Source organism: Salvelinus namaycush, chromosome 21 (genome assembly GCF_016432855.1).
Source record: "Salvelinus namaycush isolate Seneca chromosome 21, SaNama_1.0, whole genome shotgun sequence".
NCBI classification, from domain to species: Eukaryota; Metazoa; Chordata; class Actinopteri; order Salmoniformes; family Salmonidae; genus Salvelinus; species Salvelinus namaycush.
In genome coordinates this window covers 33,403,365-33,422,018 of record NC_052327.1, presented here as the reverse complement: position 1 = coordinate 33,422,018, position 18,654 = coordinate 33,403,365, and the positions used below count along the sequence as shown (strand labels likewise).

At 45.3% G+C, this 18,654-nt stretch overlaps 1 protein-coding gene across 1 annotated transcript in view; it reads left to right on the top strand.

The window, feature by feature from the left end:
- The window catches only part of parvaa (parvin, alpha a), a 51,315-nt gene extending 32,921 nt beyond the window's left edge, over positions 1–18,394 (top strand). Inside the window, exons 5-12 of the mRNA XM_039017604.1 lie at positions 13,027–13,142; positions 13,379–13,437; positions 14,324–14,343; positions 14,514–14,575; positions 15,791–15,859; positions 15,953–16,054; positions 17,577–17,649; positions 18,280–18,394. Coding sequence (XP_038873532.1) covers positions 13,027–13,142; positions 13,379–13,437; positions 14,324–14,343; positions 14,514–14,575; positions 15,791–15,859; positions 15,953–16,054; positions 17,577–17,649; positions 18,280–18,356 — 578 coding nt within the window. The 3' untranslated portion in view covers positions 18,357–18,394. The remainder of the gene's footprint in view (positions 1–13,026; positions 13,143–13,378; positions 13,438–14,323; positions 14,344–14,513; positions 14,576–15,790; positions 15,860–15,952; positions 16,055–17,576; positions 17,650–18,279) is intronic.
- Positions 18,395–18,654: the final 260 nt, after the last annotated feature.

Below are 18,654 nucleotides of genomic sequence, written 5' to 3'. Positions count from 1 at the left end.
ATTATGGACGTTATCAAACAAAACAAACATTTATTGTGGAACTGGGATTCCTGGGAGTGCATTCTGATGAAGATCATCAAAGGTAAGTGAATATTTATAATGCTATTTATGACTTCTGTTGACACCACAACATGGCGGGTATCTGTATGGCTTGGTTTTGTTTCTGAGCGCTGTACTCAGATTATTGCATGGTGTGCTTTTTCGGTAAAGCTTTTTTGAAATCTGACACAGCGGTTGCATTAAGGAGAAGTTTATCTAAAGTTCCATACATAACACTTGTATTTTCATCAACATTTATGATGTCCTCGATGCTTTTATCATTGGGTTCGTGACAAGAGGCGCATAGCACCCCGAGAATTGGCCTATTGGCCTAGGAGACATCATTTTCTGTTTAATGTTCTGGGTTTATTTTTAAAGTCTTGTTTAGTGTTCTGGGGCCGCATGTGTTGTTCTGGGTCTTATTTATAATGCGTCTTCCCCCAACACCATACTCCCAGGACATTCCTGCTTCATAGACAACAGCGCTAAGGGCAATAAAATAGGGGGGGTGGGGCCATCCTCTTTGAAATGTTCAAACACATCCCCCCCAGTTCAACGAGGTCCCTACACATCAATCATCATGACAACTTCAAAGGAATAAATGCAATATATGCATAAATTAACACACACTCGTAACACGTGACAACAGGAGCAGGATGGACTGATATGGGCATAACCACGTGATAACTTCATGCCAGGATGTCCTGACCGGATGCCCATATTTGGGCATGCACACGTCATCCGGACATAGGGTCATAAATCAAGCGTTTGACACGTGCCGTCTACTGTATTCTCTCTAAGGGGCCTAGCCCGAACCAGCCCCGACCATTATTCCTCCTCCACCAAACTTTACAGTTGGCACTATGCATTCGGCAGGTAGTGTTCTCCTGGCATCCGCCAAACCCAGATATGTCCGTTGGACTGCCAGATGGTGAAGCGTGATTCATCACTCCAGAGAACGCCTTTCCACTGCTCAAGAGTCCAATAGCGGTGAGCTTTACACCACTCCAGCCGACGCCTGGCATTGTGCATGGTAATCTTAGGCTTGTGTGCAGCTGCTCGGCCATGGAAGAACAGTTATTGTGCTGACGTTGCTTCCAGAGGCAGTTTGGAACTTGGTAGTGAGTGTTGCAACCGAGGACAGAACATTTTTACGTTTTATTATTTTTATTTTATTTCACCTTTATTTAACCAGGTAGGCCAGTTGAGAACAAGTTCTCATTTACAACTGTGACCTGGCCAAGGTAAAGCAAATCAGTGTGCCAAAAACAACAACACAGAGTTACACATGGGATAAACAAACATACAGTCAAAAACACAATAGAAAAATATATGTACAGTGTGTGCAAATGTAGTAAGGTTAGGGAGGTGTTACGGATACAAGTGTTCTGTGTGTATCCTGTGTGTATTTCTTTTCTCTCCTTCTCCCCTACTCACAGGTGACAATAATCATTCCCCAATCAGTCATCAATCAGTCGCTAATCAGAAGACACCTGCTCCTTTTCCCTTACCCAATCACGGTCCCTTTCCCTTGGTTTAAAACCCCTGTCAGTTGTTGTCTCCCCAGCTCAATCTCTTTGTAACATGCCTTCTGTCTGTAGATCGCTTGTGTGTTTTGCATCTACATGTCGCTTTGTCCCCACCTGTGAGTATTGTTTTGGTTATGGTGTTTGAGTGTTTGTTTGATGGTGGGAAAAGGGGGTAACCAGACAAGTCGCCCTTGGGCTACACTACCCGTAGTTAAACATTGTTAAAAACACTAGTTAGAACTGGGCGGACCACCCCCTGTATTTTTGGTTAGTTAGTTAGCTGTTTGTGAAGTAGGCTAGTCTAGCTCAGGGGTGTTTTTGAATTATTATTCTTTCATTCCTTGGGTCCCGCTCAGCCCCTTTTCCTGCTCCCCTCCATTTACCGTGTGTTTATAAATAAACATTTAGTGTTTGACGGTAATTAAGTTGTCTGTGTTATTTGTTCTCACTGTTACGTTTTCACTACTATAATTTGCATGAGTTGTGTTACGGGTCCCATTACCATCCCCCCTAGACTGTCGGGCCAAAGGGATTCGTAACATAAGTGGGAGCTCATCCGGGATATGTCATTACTGACACCCATACCGCTTGTGCAGATTGTTTTAGTGGTCTAGTTCAGTGTTGAACGTTATAGCTAAAGTAGAATTAGTGTTTGCTATTTGTTGGCTCTGTGTAGTATTTAAAAATGGCTACATTTGATTTGAAGTCCTTTTTGGATAACCCTTCGTGGGAGGTTTTTGATAGGTGTCGTAGAGTTGATTTAATGACCTTGGCTGACCATTATTCAGTATTGATTCCACAGAATGTAGTTAAAGCGGAGGTTAAACAATTAGTGTTGAATGTTTTGTTGGAAGAACAGGTGCTTGTATTACCGCTGCCTGAGCCTACTACCCCTGTAGGGGATGTTGCTGCTCCTCTAAGTCCAATGGTGTCTGAGGGCGAGGCTAAAGCTCCAGCCACATTGCCCCGTTTTGATCCACTCTCCCCACAGTCAACTGGTGATACCAGGAGGGATGGCCGGTCAATACAGTTCCAACTGGAGGCGGAAGAGAGAGCCCAAATTAGGCGAGAGACTCTCCAGTTGGAGATGTGTAAAATTGAGGCAGAACAGCGGCAGATGGAGTTAAAAATGGAGATGTGTAAAATTGAGGCAGAACGAGAACAGCGGCAGATGGAGTTAAAAATGCGCCAGATGGAACTGGAGGCAGAGACAGCGAGGCTAGCCTTCGTTCCTGCAGTGACTGTTAGTGAGCCGTCCTCACCAACTAGAGATCCCAACACTTTTGACATTAGTAGGCAGATTGTCTTAGTACCTTTGTTCAGAGAGTCAGAGGTTGACTCCTATTTTTGTGTATTTGAACGTATAGCCGTAGCCTTGAAATGGCCTAAAGAGGTATGGTGCCTATTACTTCAGTGTAAATTAACTGGTAAAGCCCAAGAGGTTTTGTCAGCGCTACCTCTTGAAGACAGTTTAAATTATGAAGTGGTCAAAGCTACTGTTCTTCGCGCCTATGAGCTTGTGCCTGAGGCATACCGACAGAGATTTAGGTCTCATAAGAAGTCTTCTAGTAAGACTTATGTGGAATTTGCTAGAGAGAAGGGAAATCTGTTTGATAAATGGCATGCTGCTAGCAAGGTAACTGATTTTAACTCTCTCCGGGAGTTAATTTTGTTGGAAGAGTTTAAAAATTGATTACCTGAACGCATTGTAGTGTACCTAAACGAACAGAAAGTAGCCTCCCTGTCAGAAGCGTCTGTGTTGGCAGACGAGTTTGTGTTGACGCACAAGAGTGTGTTTTCGGCTCATACTGAGAGTAGAGTTACAGAATTGCCTACTTATAGCCCTAGTCGGCCAGCAGTATATCAAGCACGCCAGAAAAATGAGCGTCCCTGTTTCTATTGTCATAAGGTGGGACATATGATTAATGATTGCTTCCTGCTAAAACGTAAACAAGGGATGCCTTTTCGTGCCAAGCCACCAACAGGTGTTGGTCTAATTCGTACGGTTGTGAGGTCTGAAACGAAACAGGTGCCTAAGGGTAAATGTATTTTGAAAGACCCAGTTCCCGACCGTAGTTATGAACCGTTCATTTTCGAGGGGTTTGTGTCCCTAGCGAATGACGAAGCGTCTCAGCGTCCGGTTAAAATCCTTAGAGATACTGGTGCGGCGCAGTCGTTTATATTGTCTGATGTGTTGCCCTTATCCGACGATACATACTGTGGTTCCAGTGTGTTAGTTCAGGGTATAGAAATGGGTTTTGTCCCAGTGCCGTTGCACTTTGTGAAAGTACACTCTGCGTTAATCAGTGGAATATTCAGAGTGGGGGTACGTCCTATGTTGCCAGTAAAAGGTGTGACCTTTATAATGGGTAACGATATTGCCGGAGGAAAGGTAGTACCCGTATTGGAAGTATTGGATAAAAGTGACCACACTCTCTCCAATGAGCTGGCACAGAGTTATCCACATGTGTTCCCTGCTTGTGCTGTCACTCGTGCTCAGGCACGACAAGAGAGTGACGTGATAGATTTGTCGAACACTGTTCTGTTCAAAGAGGATGATCAAGAGGATGGGTTGTGTGCTACCTCTGAGAAGCTGATCACCTCTGACAAACAGCCCAGGAAAGAAACGAAGAATGTTGAACTTATTGCTGATGCAATACAGTTACCAGTCACTCGTGAGCAGCTGGTTGCTAACCAAAAGGTTGACACCAAGCTTGCTAAATGTTTTTCTAGTGTTGTCTCATTGGAAGAGGTAAAGGAGAAAAACGTGGCTTACTTCATTGATGGTAATCTCCTCATGCGTAAATGGACATCCCATGATGACGCGGGCGGAGATTGGAATGCTGTTTACCAAATAGTGATTCCTACAGCCTTTCGAAAAAATGTGTTATCCCTTGCTCATGATCACCAGTGGTCCGGTCATTTAGGAATCACAAAAACTTATGATCGGATTCTTCGCCATTTCTTTTGGCCAGGTTTAAAACAAGATGTGGCTCAGTACTGTCGTACCTGCCACACATGTCAGATAACAGGAAAACCAAATCAGGTTATTCCTCCCGCTCCTCTTTGTCCAATACCTGTCATAGGTGAACCATTCGAACATGTGGTGGTTGATTGTGTTGGACCGTTACCGAAGACAAAATCGGGTAACCAGTTTCTGTTGACAATTATGTGTATGGCAACAAGATACCCCGAGGCCATTCCTCTGCGAAGGATTACAGCCCCGGTAGTGAGTAAAGCCTTAATTAAATTCTTCACGACATTCGGATTACCTAAGGTGGTACAAAGTGATCAAGGTACCAATTTCCTGTCCAAGCTTTTCAAGCAGGTGTTAAAATCCTTGTCAATTACGCACCGTGTGTCAAGCGCCTATCACCCAGAGTCTCAGGGTGCGCTTGAACGTTGGCATCAGACATTGAAGTCTATGCTACGTAAATATTGTTTGGAATCTGAGAACGATTGGGATGAGGGAGTTCCTCTAGTTTTGTTTGCTGCTCGTGAAACTGTACAGGAGTCCCTAGGTTTCAGCCCGGCTGAACTAGTGTTCGGTCACACAGTGAGAGGACCAATGAAAGTTCTTAAAGAACAGTTTTTGTCCCAAGAGTTGTGTACAGGAGATGAAAATGTGTTGGACTACGTTAGTCGCTTTCGGGAGCGCCTACACCAAGCCTGTGCTCTTGCAAAGGAAGCTCTGTCTTCCTCCCAAAGGAGCATGAAAAGACACTATGATAAAGAGGCTGTTTCTCGTCCACTACAGCCAGGTGACCAAGTACTGGTGTTATTGCCTGTTCCAGGATCTTCACTGTCAGCTCGTTTCTCTGGTCCTTATTTCATTGAGAAGAAATTAAGTGAAACTGATTATGTGCTTCAAACGCCTGATAGAAAACGCCAATCTCGTGTGTGCCACATTAACATGTTAAAAGCATACCACACCCGACCCGTCACCCAAGTGGATAGTTCAAAAACAGAGGAAGGTACTGCTGTCTCTTCTGCTTCTACTGCTATGATAGTGGACTGTCATATTGATGATGGATTAGAGTTGCGCAATACTCAGCAGCAGTGCGTTAGGTTGCCCAACTCAGAAATGCTGCTGTCTATCCAGTCAGGTCTGGTTCATTTAACGGACGGACAGGCCGACGATGTTGTGAGGCTACTACACAGTTTTCCATGTCTCTTTAATGACGTTCCTACTCGCACAAACGTGTTGGAACATGACATTAATGTTGGAAATGCTACACCTATCAAGCAACACCCCTATCGTATCAACGCTTCCAAAAGGAAGATAATGAGGGATGAAGTGACATATTTGTTGGAGAATGACCTGGCTACGCCAAGTTCAAGCCCTTGGAGTTCTCCTTGCATTCTGGTTCCTAAACCTGATGGTACGTCCAGGTTATGTACGGATTATCGAAAGGTTAATTCTGTCACAATGCCAGATTCGTTCCCGTTACCCAGACTGGACGACTGTATCGACACTATTGGAGCTGCTAAGTATTTTACTAAGTTGGACCTCTTAAAAGGTTACTGGCAGGTTCCGTTAACTTCACGTGCTTCGGAGATTTCTGCCTTTGTAACCCCAGACAACTTCCTACAGTACTCAGTCATGGCTTTTGGGATGCGAAATGCACCAGCCACTTTCCAACGACTGGTTAACTCCGTATTAGCTGGAGTACCCAACTGTAGTGCTTATCTTGATGATCTGGTGATTTATTCGTCTGAGTGGTCAGATCATGTTGACTCTCTCAGGATAGTATGTGAACGGTTGGCAGCTGCTTCGCTAACCCTGAACTTGGCAAAGTGCGAGTTTGGAAAAGCTACTGTTACTTATCTTGGCAAAGAGGTCGGCCATGGACAGGTGCGCCCTGTAGATGCCAAGGTCTTGGCTATAACTGCATTTCCCGCACCTACCACCAGACGACAGCTACGCCGCTTTTTAGGGATGGTGGGCTACTACCGTAGTTTCTGTCAAAATTTCTCTGCGGTAGTTGCTCCATTGACCGATTTGCTCAGTCCGGCTAAATCATTTGTGTGGTCTCCGGATTGTAAAATAGCTTTTGAATCTGCGAAAGCCCTCTTGTGTAATACCCCTGTACTTGCTGCTCCGGATTTTGAAAAACCGTTTCAACTTGAGGTAGATGCTAGTGCCAGAGGTGCTGGTGCTGTTCTACTGCAGCAGGACAAGAGTGGAGTGGATCATCCAGTGTGTTATTTTTCTCGGAAGTTTAATAAATGTCAAACAAACTATGCCACAATAGAACAGGAAGCTCTTGCTTTGTTGTTGGCTCTGCAGCACTTTGAGGTGTACCTTGGTTCCAGTGCCCTGCCAGTGATTGTATATACGGACCACAACCCCTTAGTGTTTCTCCACCGCATGTACAACCAGAACCAGCGCCTAATGCGTTGGGCCCTTATTGTACAGAATTATAATTTGGAGATAAAGCATAAAAAAGGTTCTGAGAATGTGTTGGCAGATGCTTTGTCTCGTGTGTGAGAATTATGATGTTTGTATGTTTTGTAAATACTGTGTTCGCAATCCCCCTAGGGTTGCTCTTTTAAGGGTGGGAGTGTTACGGATACAAGTGTTCTGTGTGTATCCTGTGTGTATTTCTTTTCTCTCCTTCTCCCCTACTCACAGGTGACAATAATCATTCCCCAATCAGTCATCAATCAGTCGCTAATCAGAAGACACCTGCTCCTTTTCCCTTACCCAATCACGGTCCCTTTCCCTTGGTTTAAAACCCCTGTCAGTTGTCTCCCCAGCTCAATCTCTTTGTAACATGCCTTCTGTCTGTAGATCGCTTGTGTGTTTTGCATCTACATGTCGCTTTGTCCCCACCTGTGAGTATTGTTTTGGTTATGGTGTTTGAGTGTTTGTTTGATGGTGGGAAAAGGGGGTAACCAGACAAGTCGCCCTTGGGCTACACTACCCGTAGTTAAACATTGTTAAAAACACTAGTTAGAACTGGGCGGACCACCCCCTGTATTTTTGGTTAGTTAGCTGTTTGTGAAGTAGGCTAGTCTAGCTCAGGGGTGTTTTTGAATTATTATTCTTTCATTCCTTGGGTCCCGCTCAGCCCCTTTTCCTGCTCCCCTCCATTTACCGTGTGTTTATAAATAAACATTTAGTGTTTGACGGTAATTAAGTTGTCTGTGTTATTTGTTCTCACTGTTACGTTTTCACTACTATAATTTGCATGAGTTGTGTTACGGGTCCCATTACCATCCCCCCTAGACTGTCGGGCCAAAGGGATTCGTAACAGGAGGTAAGGCAATAAATAGGCCATAGTGGCGAAATAATTACAATTATAATTAATTATACAATTAATTATAATTATTTAGCATTAACACTGGAATGATACATGTGCAGATGATGATGTGCAAGTAGAGATACTGGGGTGCAAAAGAGCAACAAAAAAAATAACAATATGGGGATGAGATAGTTGGGTGTGCTATTTACAGATGGGCTGTGTACAGGTACAGTGATCAGTAAGCTGCTCTGAGAGCTGATGCTTAAAGTTAGTGAGGGAGATATAAGTCTCCAGCTTCAGGGATTTTTGCAGTTCGTTCCAGTCATTGGCAGCAGAGAACTGGAAGGAAAGGCGGCCAAAGCAGATGTTGGCTTTGGGGATGACCAGTGAAATATACCTGCTACGGTTGGGTGTTGCTATGGAGACCAGTGAGCTAAGGCGGGGCTTTACCTAGCAAAGGCTTATAGATGATCTGGAGCAAGTGGGTTTAGCGACGAATATGAAGCGAGGACCAGCCAACGAGAGCATACAGGTCGCAGTGCTGGGTAGTAAATGGGGCTTTGGTGACAAAACAGATGGCACTGTGATAGACTACATCTAATTTGCTGAGTAGAGTGTTGGTGTGACTTGGGTGGGCATTCTAGTTTCTTTATTTCTATGTTTTCTATTTCTTTGTGTTTGGCCGGGTGTGGTTCTCAATCAGAGGCAGCTGTCTATTGTTGTCTCTGATTGAGAACCATACTTAGGTAGCCCTTTTTTCCACCTGTCTTTGTGGGAAGTTGACTTTGTTTAGGGCACATAGCCTTTGAGCTTCACGGTTTGTTTTTGTAGTTTTTATTGTTTTTGTTCGGCGTCATTTTGATTAAATAAAGAAAATGTACGCTCACCACGCTGCACCTTGGTCCTCTCCTTTCAACGGCCGTGACAGAACTTCCTACCAACAAAGGACCAAGCAGCGTGGCCAGGAGAGGCAGCCCAGTTGGGGTGAACTTGGAGAGGAGCGAAGGTAGTGAAGCAGAGACAGTGAAGGAGTTGATGGGGAGATTGGAGAAGAGAGCTATGAGAGAGCTGCTGTGATGGTGCATGAGGCACGACATTCGCCCTACGGAGTGTGTCCTCTGATGTCACCTGGTTTAGCGCTCCATACTCGTCCTGAGGTGCGTGCTAGCCGTCTGGTGAAGACTGTGCCAGCCCCACGCACTAAGCCTCCTGTGTGCCTCCCCAGCCCTGCACGTCTTGTGCCAGCTTGGCGCTCCAGACCTCCAGTGCGCCTCCACAGCCCGGTGAGTCCTGCGCCGGCTCTACGCACGGTTTCCCCAGTTCGCCAGGAGAACCCAGTGCAGCCTGTTCCAGCTCCACGCACGTGCCGGGCTAAAGTGGGCATTCAGCCTGGAAGAGTGGTGCCAAGGCTACGCACCAGATCTCCAGTTCTCCCCCACAGCCCGGTTCATCCTGTGCCTCCTCCACGGACCAGGCCTCCAGTAGGTCTCCCCAGCCTGGTGAGTCCGGTGCCTGCTCCACGGGCCAGTCCGGAGTCTAGCGACGGTCTCCAGTCCGGAGCCTCCAGCGACGGTCTCCAGTCCGGAGCCTCCAGCGACGATGCCCAGTCCGGAGTCTCCAGCGACGATGCCCAGTCCGGAGTCTCCAGCGACGATGCCCAGTCCGGAGTCTCCAGCGACGATGCCCAGTCCGGAGTCTCCAGCGACGATGCCCAGTCCGGAGCCTCCAGCGACGGCCTCCGGTCCGGAGCCCCCAGCGACGGCCTCCGCGACGGAGCCCCCAGCGACGGCCTCCGCGACGGAGCCCCCAGCGACGGCCTCCGCGACGGCCTCCGGTCCGGGGCCCCCAGCGACGGCCTCCGGTCCGCGACGGCCTCCGGTCCGCGACGGCCTCCGGTCCGCGACGGCCTCCGGTCAGCGACGGCCTCCGGTCCGTGACGGCCTCCGGTCAGCGACGGCCTCCGGTCCGGGGCCCCCAGCGACGGCCTCCGCGACGGAGCCCCCAGCGACGGCCTCCGCGACGGCCTCCGGTCAGCGACGGCCTCCGCGACGGAGCCCCCAGCGACGGCCTCCGCGACGGAGCCCCCAGCGACGGCCTCCGCGACGGCCTCCGGTCAGCGACGGCCTCCGGTCCGGGGCCCCCAGCGACGGCCTCCGGTCCGGGGCCCCCAGCGACGGCCTCCGGTCCGGGGCCCCCAGCGACGGCCTCCGGTCAGCGGCGGCCTCCGGTCCGCGGCGGCCTCCGGTCCGGGGCCCCCAGAGACGGCCTCCGGTCCGGGGTCGGCGGCGAGGGTCCCCGCACCAGAGGCGCCACCAAAGTGGGGGGAGCCAGAGGCGGAGGGGGGTCTACGTCCCGCACCAGAGCCGCCGCCGTAAAGGAAGCCCACCCGGACTCTCCCCTTTAGAGTTAGGTTTTGCGGCCTGAGTCCGCACCTTTGGGGGGGGGATTACTGTCACGCCCTGGCCATAGAGGTTTTTATTCTCTATTTTGGTTATGCCAGGGTGTGACTAGGGTGGGCATTCTAGTTTCTTTATTTCTATGTTTTCTATTTCTTTGTGTTTGGCTGGGTGTGGTTCTCAGAGGCAGCTGTCTATTGTTGTCTCTGATTGAGAACTATACTTAGGTAGCCCTTTTTTCCACCTGTCTTGGTGGGAAGTTGACCTTGTTTAGGGCACATAGCCTTTGAGCTTCACGGTTTGTTTTTGTAGTGTTTATTGTTTTTTTTTCGGCGTCATTTTGATTAAATAAAGAAAATGTACGCTCACCACGCTGCACCTTGGTCCTCTCCTTTCAACGGCCGTGACAGTTGGAGGCTATTTTGTAAATGACATCGCCAAAGGCAAGGATCGGTAGGATAGTCAGTTTTATGAGGGTATGTTTGGCAGCATGAGTGAAGGAGGCTTTGTTGCGAAATAGGAAGCCGATTCCAGATTTAATTTTGGATTGGAGATGCTTAATGTTAGTCTGGAAGGAGAGTTTACAGTCTAACCAGACACCTAGGTATTTGTAGTTGTCCACATATTCTAAGTCAGAACTGTCCAGTGTAGTGATGCTAGGCAGGCGGGCAGGTGAGGGCAGCACCTTTTACTAGCATTTAAGAGCAGTTGGAGGCCATGGAAGGAGTGTTGTATGGCATTGAAGCTTGTTTGGAGGTTTGTTAACACAGTGTCCGAGGAAGTGCCAGATGTAGTATACAGAATGGTGTCGTCTGCGTAGAGTTGAATCAGAGAATCACCAGCAGCAAGAGCGATATCATTGATATATACATAGAAAAGAGTAGGCCAGATAATTTAACTCTGTGGCACCCCCATAGAGACTTCCAGAGGTCCGGACAACAGGCCCTCCGATGTGACACACTGAACTAGTTGGTGAACCAGGCGAGGCAGTCATTCGAGAAACCACGGCTGTTGAGTCTGCCGATAAGAATGCAGTGATTGACAGAGTTGAAGGCCTTGGCCAGGTCGATGAATATGGCTGCACAGTACTGTCTTTTATTGATGGTGGTTATGATATCGTTTAGGACCTTGAGGGTGGCTGAGGTGCACCCATGACCAGCTCGGAAACCAGATTGCATAGTGGAGAAGGTACGGTGGGATTTGAAATGGTCGGTGATCTGTTTGTTAACTTGGCTTTCAAAGACTTTAGAAAGGCAGGGCAGGATATAGGTCTTCAACAGTTTTGGTCTCGGGTGTCTCCCCCTTTGAATAGGGGGATGACCGCGGCAGCTTTCCAATCTTTAGGGATCTCAGACGATATGAAAGAGAGGTTGAAAAGGCTAGTAATAGGGGTTGCAACAATTTCAGCGGATAATTTTAGAAAGAGAGGGTCCAGATTGTCTTGCCCAGCTGATTTGTAGGGATCCAGATTTTGCTGCTCTTTCAGAACATCAGCTATCTGGATTTGGGTGAAGGAGAAGCGGGGGGGCTTGGGCAAGTTGCTGGGGGGGGTGCAGAGCTTTTGGCCGGGTAGGGGTAGCCAGGTGGAAAGCATGGCCAGCCGTAGAAATATGCTTATTGAAATTCTCGATTATAGTAGATTTGTCAGTGGTGACAGTGTTTCCTAGCCTCACGGCAGCTGGGAGGAGGTGCTCTTATTCTCCATGGACTTTACAGTGTCCCAAAACCTTTTTGAAATTAGCGCTACAGGATGCACATTTCTGTTGAAAAAAGCTAGCCTTAGCTTTCCTAACTGACTGTGTAACTGATTGGTTCCTGACTTCCCTGAAAAGTTGCATATCGCGGGGGCTATTTGATGCTAATGCAGTACGGCACAGGATGTTTTTGTGCTGGTCCAGGGCAGTCAGGTCTGGAGTGACCTAAGGGCTATATCTGTTCTTAGTTCTACATTTTTTGAAAGGGGCATGCTTATTTAAGATGGTGAGGAAAGCACTTTTAAAGAACAACCAGGCATCCTCTACTGACGGGATGAGGTCAATATCCTTCCTGGATACCCGGGCCAGTGCTAGGTATTGTGAGGTATTGTGTGTCAGGAAAGGGGATAGATACTGAATGCATTCAACTGAAATGTGTCTTGCGCATTTAACCAAACCCCTCTGAATAAGAGAGGTGAGGGGCTGCCTTAAACAACGTCATCGGGGAGCAGTTGTTGTTGGGGGTTAACTGCCTTGCTCAAGGGTAGAATGGCAGATGTTTACACCTTGCTGGATCTGGGATTCGAACCAACAACCTTGCGGTTACTGGTCCAACGCTCTTAACCGCTAGGCTAGCTGTAGATGGGTGAGGAGAAATGTATTTTTTCATCCATTTAGAGTTGTGGAATATGTCAAGCGGTATGAATATTTTCTGAAGGTACTGTACACATTCTTCAAGGTCATTGTTTTTTTTCAAAGAAGCATGAATGCATGAAATAACTACATCAAAAAGAGAAACACTTGTATTACATGATGGAGTCTTTGTTCAAATTTACCGCAGACTTTTGTCACCCAAGTGCTAACCGAATCAATGCAATTGTTCCCTGCTTTCAACCTATTCTTTTAAGCTGAGGAAAAACACTTACGGGGGATGTAACACACTCTTCTGTTCTGATCCACTTAGCCTGAAAGGATCAAACGGATATCAGAGGGCTTTTAGATACCTCTCCTTTAATTTAGCATTTTAGTAGGGAGAAATCAAAGCCTTGTTTACTTTATTGATTGTTCTTTCAACCATTCAAAGCTAAAGCAAATCCCCTTTTCTGTCTCTCTTGACCAGCTGTACATGCTAAGAGTATAGTGGCCATTCTTCACCTGTTGGTGGCGCTGTCTCAACACTTCAGAGCACCAATCAGACTTCCTGACCACGTGTCCATCCAAGTAGTGGTGGTTCAGGTACTGTACATCTTATTTGGCTTGAAATATAGTACACATGGATGATATTTTAAATAACCTAAGTATCTGAAGTTGTATGCATATTAGTTACATGTGAAAATAACTTTGCTATACATGCTTATAAATGTGATGAATAATAATGAAATACTCCCACTCTTTAGATACAATTATAGGCCCCTTTAATGCAAGGCAGATTCTCCTGTTTCATTTGGAATTTTGTCTGTCTTTTTTCTCAGAAAAGGGAAGGAATTCTTCAGTCCCGCCAGATTCAGGAGGAGATCACAGGCAATACAGGGTATGTCAGCTCTCAGCTCGGCTCTCAGCTCGCCTCTTTCCTCATTGATAGAACTCGCACTCCTCATACAGTCTGTTATGTCAGAGATAGAGAGAGGTTTACCTTAGTACACCTTAGTAGTACGTTAGTACGCCACATGGTATCATTGCCCCTCCCAAAAACACAATGCCATCTTATTTCCAATATTTAGTACTTATACATTTTCCTCTCTCAAATGCAATCCCTCCTGCAGCCTTTATGAAAGGCTATTTTCTGAAATAACTGCATTCTATTATAGGTGTTCAAGCACAATTGTTTCGCCAGCATCTATGAACACAGTAGACCATTGTATGGACAGGGATGTGTGGTTCCTTGCCAGTGTAGCACAGCCCCAGCTGAGGTTGGAGCGGTCCGGCAGGCCCAGAGCAGCTGGGGAGATAAGTGGGCGCGCAGTGCTCTCATATTATAGTCATGGTCACAGGGTTGTTATCATACGACCTGGACTGCTGCCCAGCCCTGCCACTGTCATTAGAGATTACACCATGAAGAGAAGGAGCGCTGTGCCTGTGTATGTGTGTGTGTCCAAGCCATCCCTTGTTAGCCTCCTTTGTGTGATAGCTGTTGGGATGTTGCTGCAGCCCCTTGACCCAACATGCCTGGCTCCTCTGACAATACCACAATGGAGACATCCATTTTGTTAAATGTTCACCAAAGTTAACCTATTATGTACTCCATCAACATTACTGTATTCACCACCAACATTCCTGTTTATCTGGTGGACATAAACGTATCAATAGGACTTGTAGAATAGAAGTGTGCTGTTATATAAATGTCATTCAGTTCTTTGTGAGCTGTCCTTGCAGACCAAATGTAGGTTTAGGACTTGTTTTCTTCTCGTTTCCCTCAGGGCTTTATCTGGGAGACATGGTAGGTGCTCACTGTTTATTCTCTACTGATGCATTTTCTCATGAGTCACTGTGAACAATGGACATTTTTGGTCTTCAAGGCACAGTTTTCAGTACTTGTCATTGACTACCGTGACATTTTTTGTATCGTTTCTGTGAGTAATGGTATGACTGTTCTCTCCGTCCATTAAGAGCGAGATGCTTTCGACACCCTGTTTGACCATGCTCCAGACAAGCTCAATGTGGTGAAAAAGGTACTGTGTGTTATTTGTTAATACTGTAGCAGTGTTTTATTGTACTGTTGCTATTATTTTGGCTCTACTCCAGCACATGATACAATGACTGAGGTTAAAGCGCATTCGGTCAGCTTTGATTGTAGGGTATTTTCATCCATATCTGATGAACAGTTATGAAATTACAGCACATTTTGTACATAGTCCCCCCATTTTAGGGAACCAAAAGTATTTGGACAAATTCACTTACAGTTTTGTGTGTATTAAAGTATTCAAAAGTGTTGTATTTGGTCCCATATTCTTAACTTGTGACTACAAACTTGTTTTAATGCATTTTCAGTTTGTTTTGATTGAGTTTTAGATTATTTAGTGTCCAAAATAAATTAATGGTAAAAAACTCAAATGACACAATACATTATTTACCATTAATTTCTATTGGGCACAAAATAATCTGAAACACAACCAAAACAAACTGCAAATGCATCCAACAAGTTTGTAGAGTCACACATTAAGAATATAGGAACAAATACAAAATGTTTGAATCATTTAAATGTCCAATGCAGCCGTTTTCTTCTCTCTATCAAATCATTTCTGGGTAACATTTAAGTTCCTTACTGTAATTGTTTTACATTAAAATAGTTACAAATATATTAAAAAAAATAGCTTCTTAGCAAAGAGCAGTTTCTCAAGCAATAATTTTGCTTGGACTGTCTGCAAGTGGTCTGAGTGGGGATGGGGGAATTGAAAATGTTCTGTTATAGGCAGAGAGGTTTGGAACTCTCTTATTGGTATATTAACTAATTTACTGCATGGTGATGTCACCATGGAAGACCAAATCTTCATCCCAACAAAACAGGCTGAAATGTCTGTCTTTTCAAACAGCTCTTACACTAAATGGGCATTATCATAATTTTCACAGTATTATTCCAACCTAGTCTGGAAATAAATATACAACAAAGGAAAATTACATTTGTGACTGTACTGGGCCTTTAATACACATATAACTGAATTTGTCCAAATACTTTTGGTTCCCTATAATTGGGGGACTATGTACAAAAAGTGCTCTAATTTCCCAATTGAATATACCCTCAATTTAAAGCTGACAGTCTGCACTTTAAGATCGCAGTCTTGTACTATTTTCAAATCCAAAGTGCTGGAGAACAGAGCCATAACATAAACACATGTCACTGTCCAAATACTTCAGGATCTCACTGTAAATGGCTGCTGTTTCCACAGACTCTCATCACCTTTGTGAACAAACACTTGAACAAGCTCAATCTGGAGGTGGCTGAACTGGACACACAGGTACAGTATATGAACTAGAATTATCTAACGAGAATCATACCTCAACTTGTATATTGATAAGAAGAACCATGTTTTAGTTTTTTTCACATGTAGTTTGCTGACGGTGTTTACCTGGTTCTGCTGTTGGGACTGCTGGAGGGCTACTTTGTTCCGCTCTATAATTTCTTCCTGACACCTGAGAACTTTGAGCAAAAGGTATGTTGACATTTACTCTCCATTTTGCTAAATTGTATATGTTCTATGTGTGGTGCACTTTAATGACAGTGAACACACTAGTTTCATACATTTCCAGCAAATTATGATTTTATGGCACTAATTGTTGAAAAATCCATTGGAATAAAACATAATTCAATCATTTGCATCATTGTTAAATTCAAGAGTTATAATCCTTCAAAATGATTTGGTGATATTAGTATTTATCATGTAGATTATTCCTTACTGCCCGACAGACAATGTGCAACCCAAAGCCTCTTGACAGCTATTCTTAGCAGGCTTTCTAAAGGGACTCCCTGTCAAACCTGAGCCTGGGTCCTCTCCTGCAGGCTGTGCTGTGCCAAGCAGAGTGGGCACCCACCCGCAGGCAGCATCTGTAATCTGCTCCTGCACAGGAAATCAATAAGTGGCCAAGAGATTAGCACTAATGCAGAGAGAGGGAGGGGAGCAGGGACAAGGGGTCCTTTCAGGGACAGGCACTATAAAGGAGTGCCCTCTACGCTCCTGAAGGAATCCTCCAATGGTTGATCTTGCTTGATTTCTACAACGCCCTCTCTCTCTCCTGCTCTCCCTATCCCACTCACTCGCTCTCTAGCTCTGTCTCAAGATCGCTCTCACTCTCACTCTCTCTCTCGCTCTCACTCTCTCTCTTGCTCTCACTCTCTCTCTTGCTCTCACTCTCTCTCTTGCTCTCACTCTCTCTCTTGCTCTCACTCTCTCTCTTGCTCTCACTCTCTCTCTTGCTCTCACTCTCTCTCTTGCTCTCACTCTCTCTCTTGCTCTCACTCTCTCTCTTGCTCTCACTCTCTCTCTTGCTCTCACTCTCTCTCTTGCTCTCACTCTCTCTCTTGCTCTCACTCTCTCTCTTGCTCTCTCTCTCTCTCTTGCTCTCTCTCTCTCTCTTGCTCTCTCTCTCTCTTGCTCTCTCTCTCTCTTGCTCTCTCTCTCTCTCTTGCTCTCTCTCTCTCTCTTGCTCTCTCTCTCTCTCTTGCTCTCTCTCTCTCTCTTGCTCTCTCTCTCTCTCTTGCTCTCTCTCTCTCTCTTGCTCTCTCTCTCTCTCTCGCTCTCTCTCTCTCTCTCTCTCTTGCTCTCTCTCTCACTCTCTCAAGCTTTGGCTGCTAATTACCCTCCATATTTCCTAAATCTCCTTCAACCCCTAGCTGATCTGTTCTAAGAAATACCAGGCGCTGCACTGACACTCAGTACCACACTTTTACATGAACCAACTCAACCAAATAACAACCACATTCTGACTGAAACACCTCCCCCTTCCTCTAATGTTTTAGCTGGTGCAGAGTGAGTGTTTTTTTCAGCTGAAAGGGGGTTATGGGTTTATTGAGCTGATGTTTACACACCGAGGAACATGTGGCTGGGGAACTGTGATGACTTGTGTGAATTGTATGCATTGTGTGTTCGTTGGAGAGCTGTTTCCTCATACTGTAGCCTACCTTTGCGGGGCTCTTCTGTTGTGTAATGTTGCTGTCATTGTGTTTCTGTCATGCAGGTGTACAACGTGTCCTTCTCCTTTGAGCTGATGCAAGATGGAGGTCTGGAGAGACCCAGACCCAGGCCTGAAGGTAGGTGTTCTCTTTTAGGATGCCATTATATAGTTGCTATGGACAATTATTATGTTTTTTTAAATTATTATTTTTTTATTCCGATGCTGAACATTTAGTGCAAAGCCATATGGAGCAATACATATAACTCCTGATAATTCAATGTGTCAGTGTTTTAATTGTATCTGTCTCTAAATAAATTATTTGTTTATGAGAATTCTGTCAGGCGCTAAGCCCTGGCAGCAGTATTCTCACATACAACCAAGTCTGGAAGAAGTTTGTCTTTTTGCTCTTTCACTCTACCAATCCATACAGATAATCTCAAATGCCACACTATGTTGAAGTAGAAGCACCACACACCAAGCCCCTTTGTGAATGGGTTTTCTTTTTGGGTTCTGTGTGTGTAATTAATGTGTTTTTTAATTTGTCCTTAGAATTATGTAGTAGTGTGTCTATGACTACATGTTGAAACACACATTCATGTTCAGTGTACTTTTTCATTGGCGGTACGATTTGTCATTTCTGAATCAGAATGCTTTTCTCAGGGTCAAAACACTTCCTTTATGCCATATCCTCCTCGATTTCTATTCGAAAATATGTTTTTAGTGACTGCTGTCTGTATGTGTTTATTCATATGTTCTTATTTCCCAGATATTGTGAACTGTGACCTCAAGTCCACGCTGAGGGTGCTGTATAATCTCTTCACCAGATACAGAAATGTGGACTGAATGTGGTGTTGTGGGCACTCATTTTACTGGTAAATATTCAATCGCAATTTTCACAATTGCATGCTTCAAGGGAAGCCTTTTAATTTTGCCAAGAGCACTACGAACCAATCCAAGACATTAAGAATTTATATTATGAAACAACAATTTGATTGTACCAAATACCAAATATTGAAATGTGTACCAGAATACCAGATTGTACCAAATATTGTATGTGCCATAATAATAACTCTAAATTGTATGTGCCATTCTTTTACTTGTCTGCAACTACACTAAATATACAGTACCAGTCAAAAGTTAG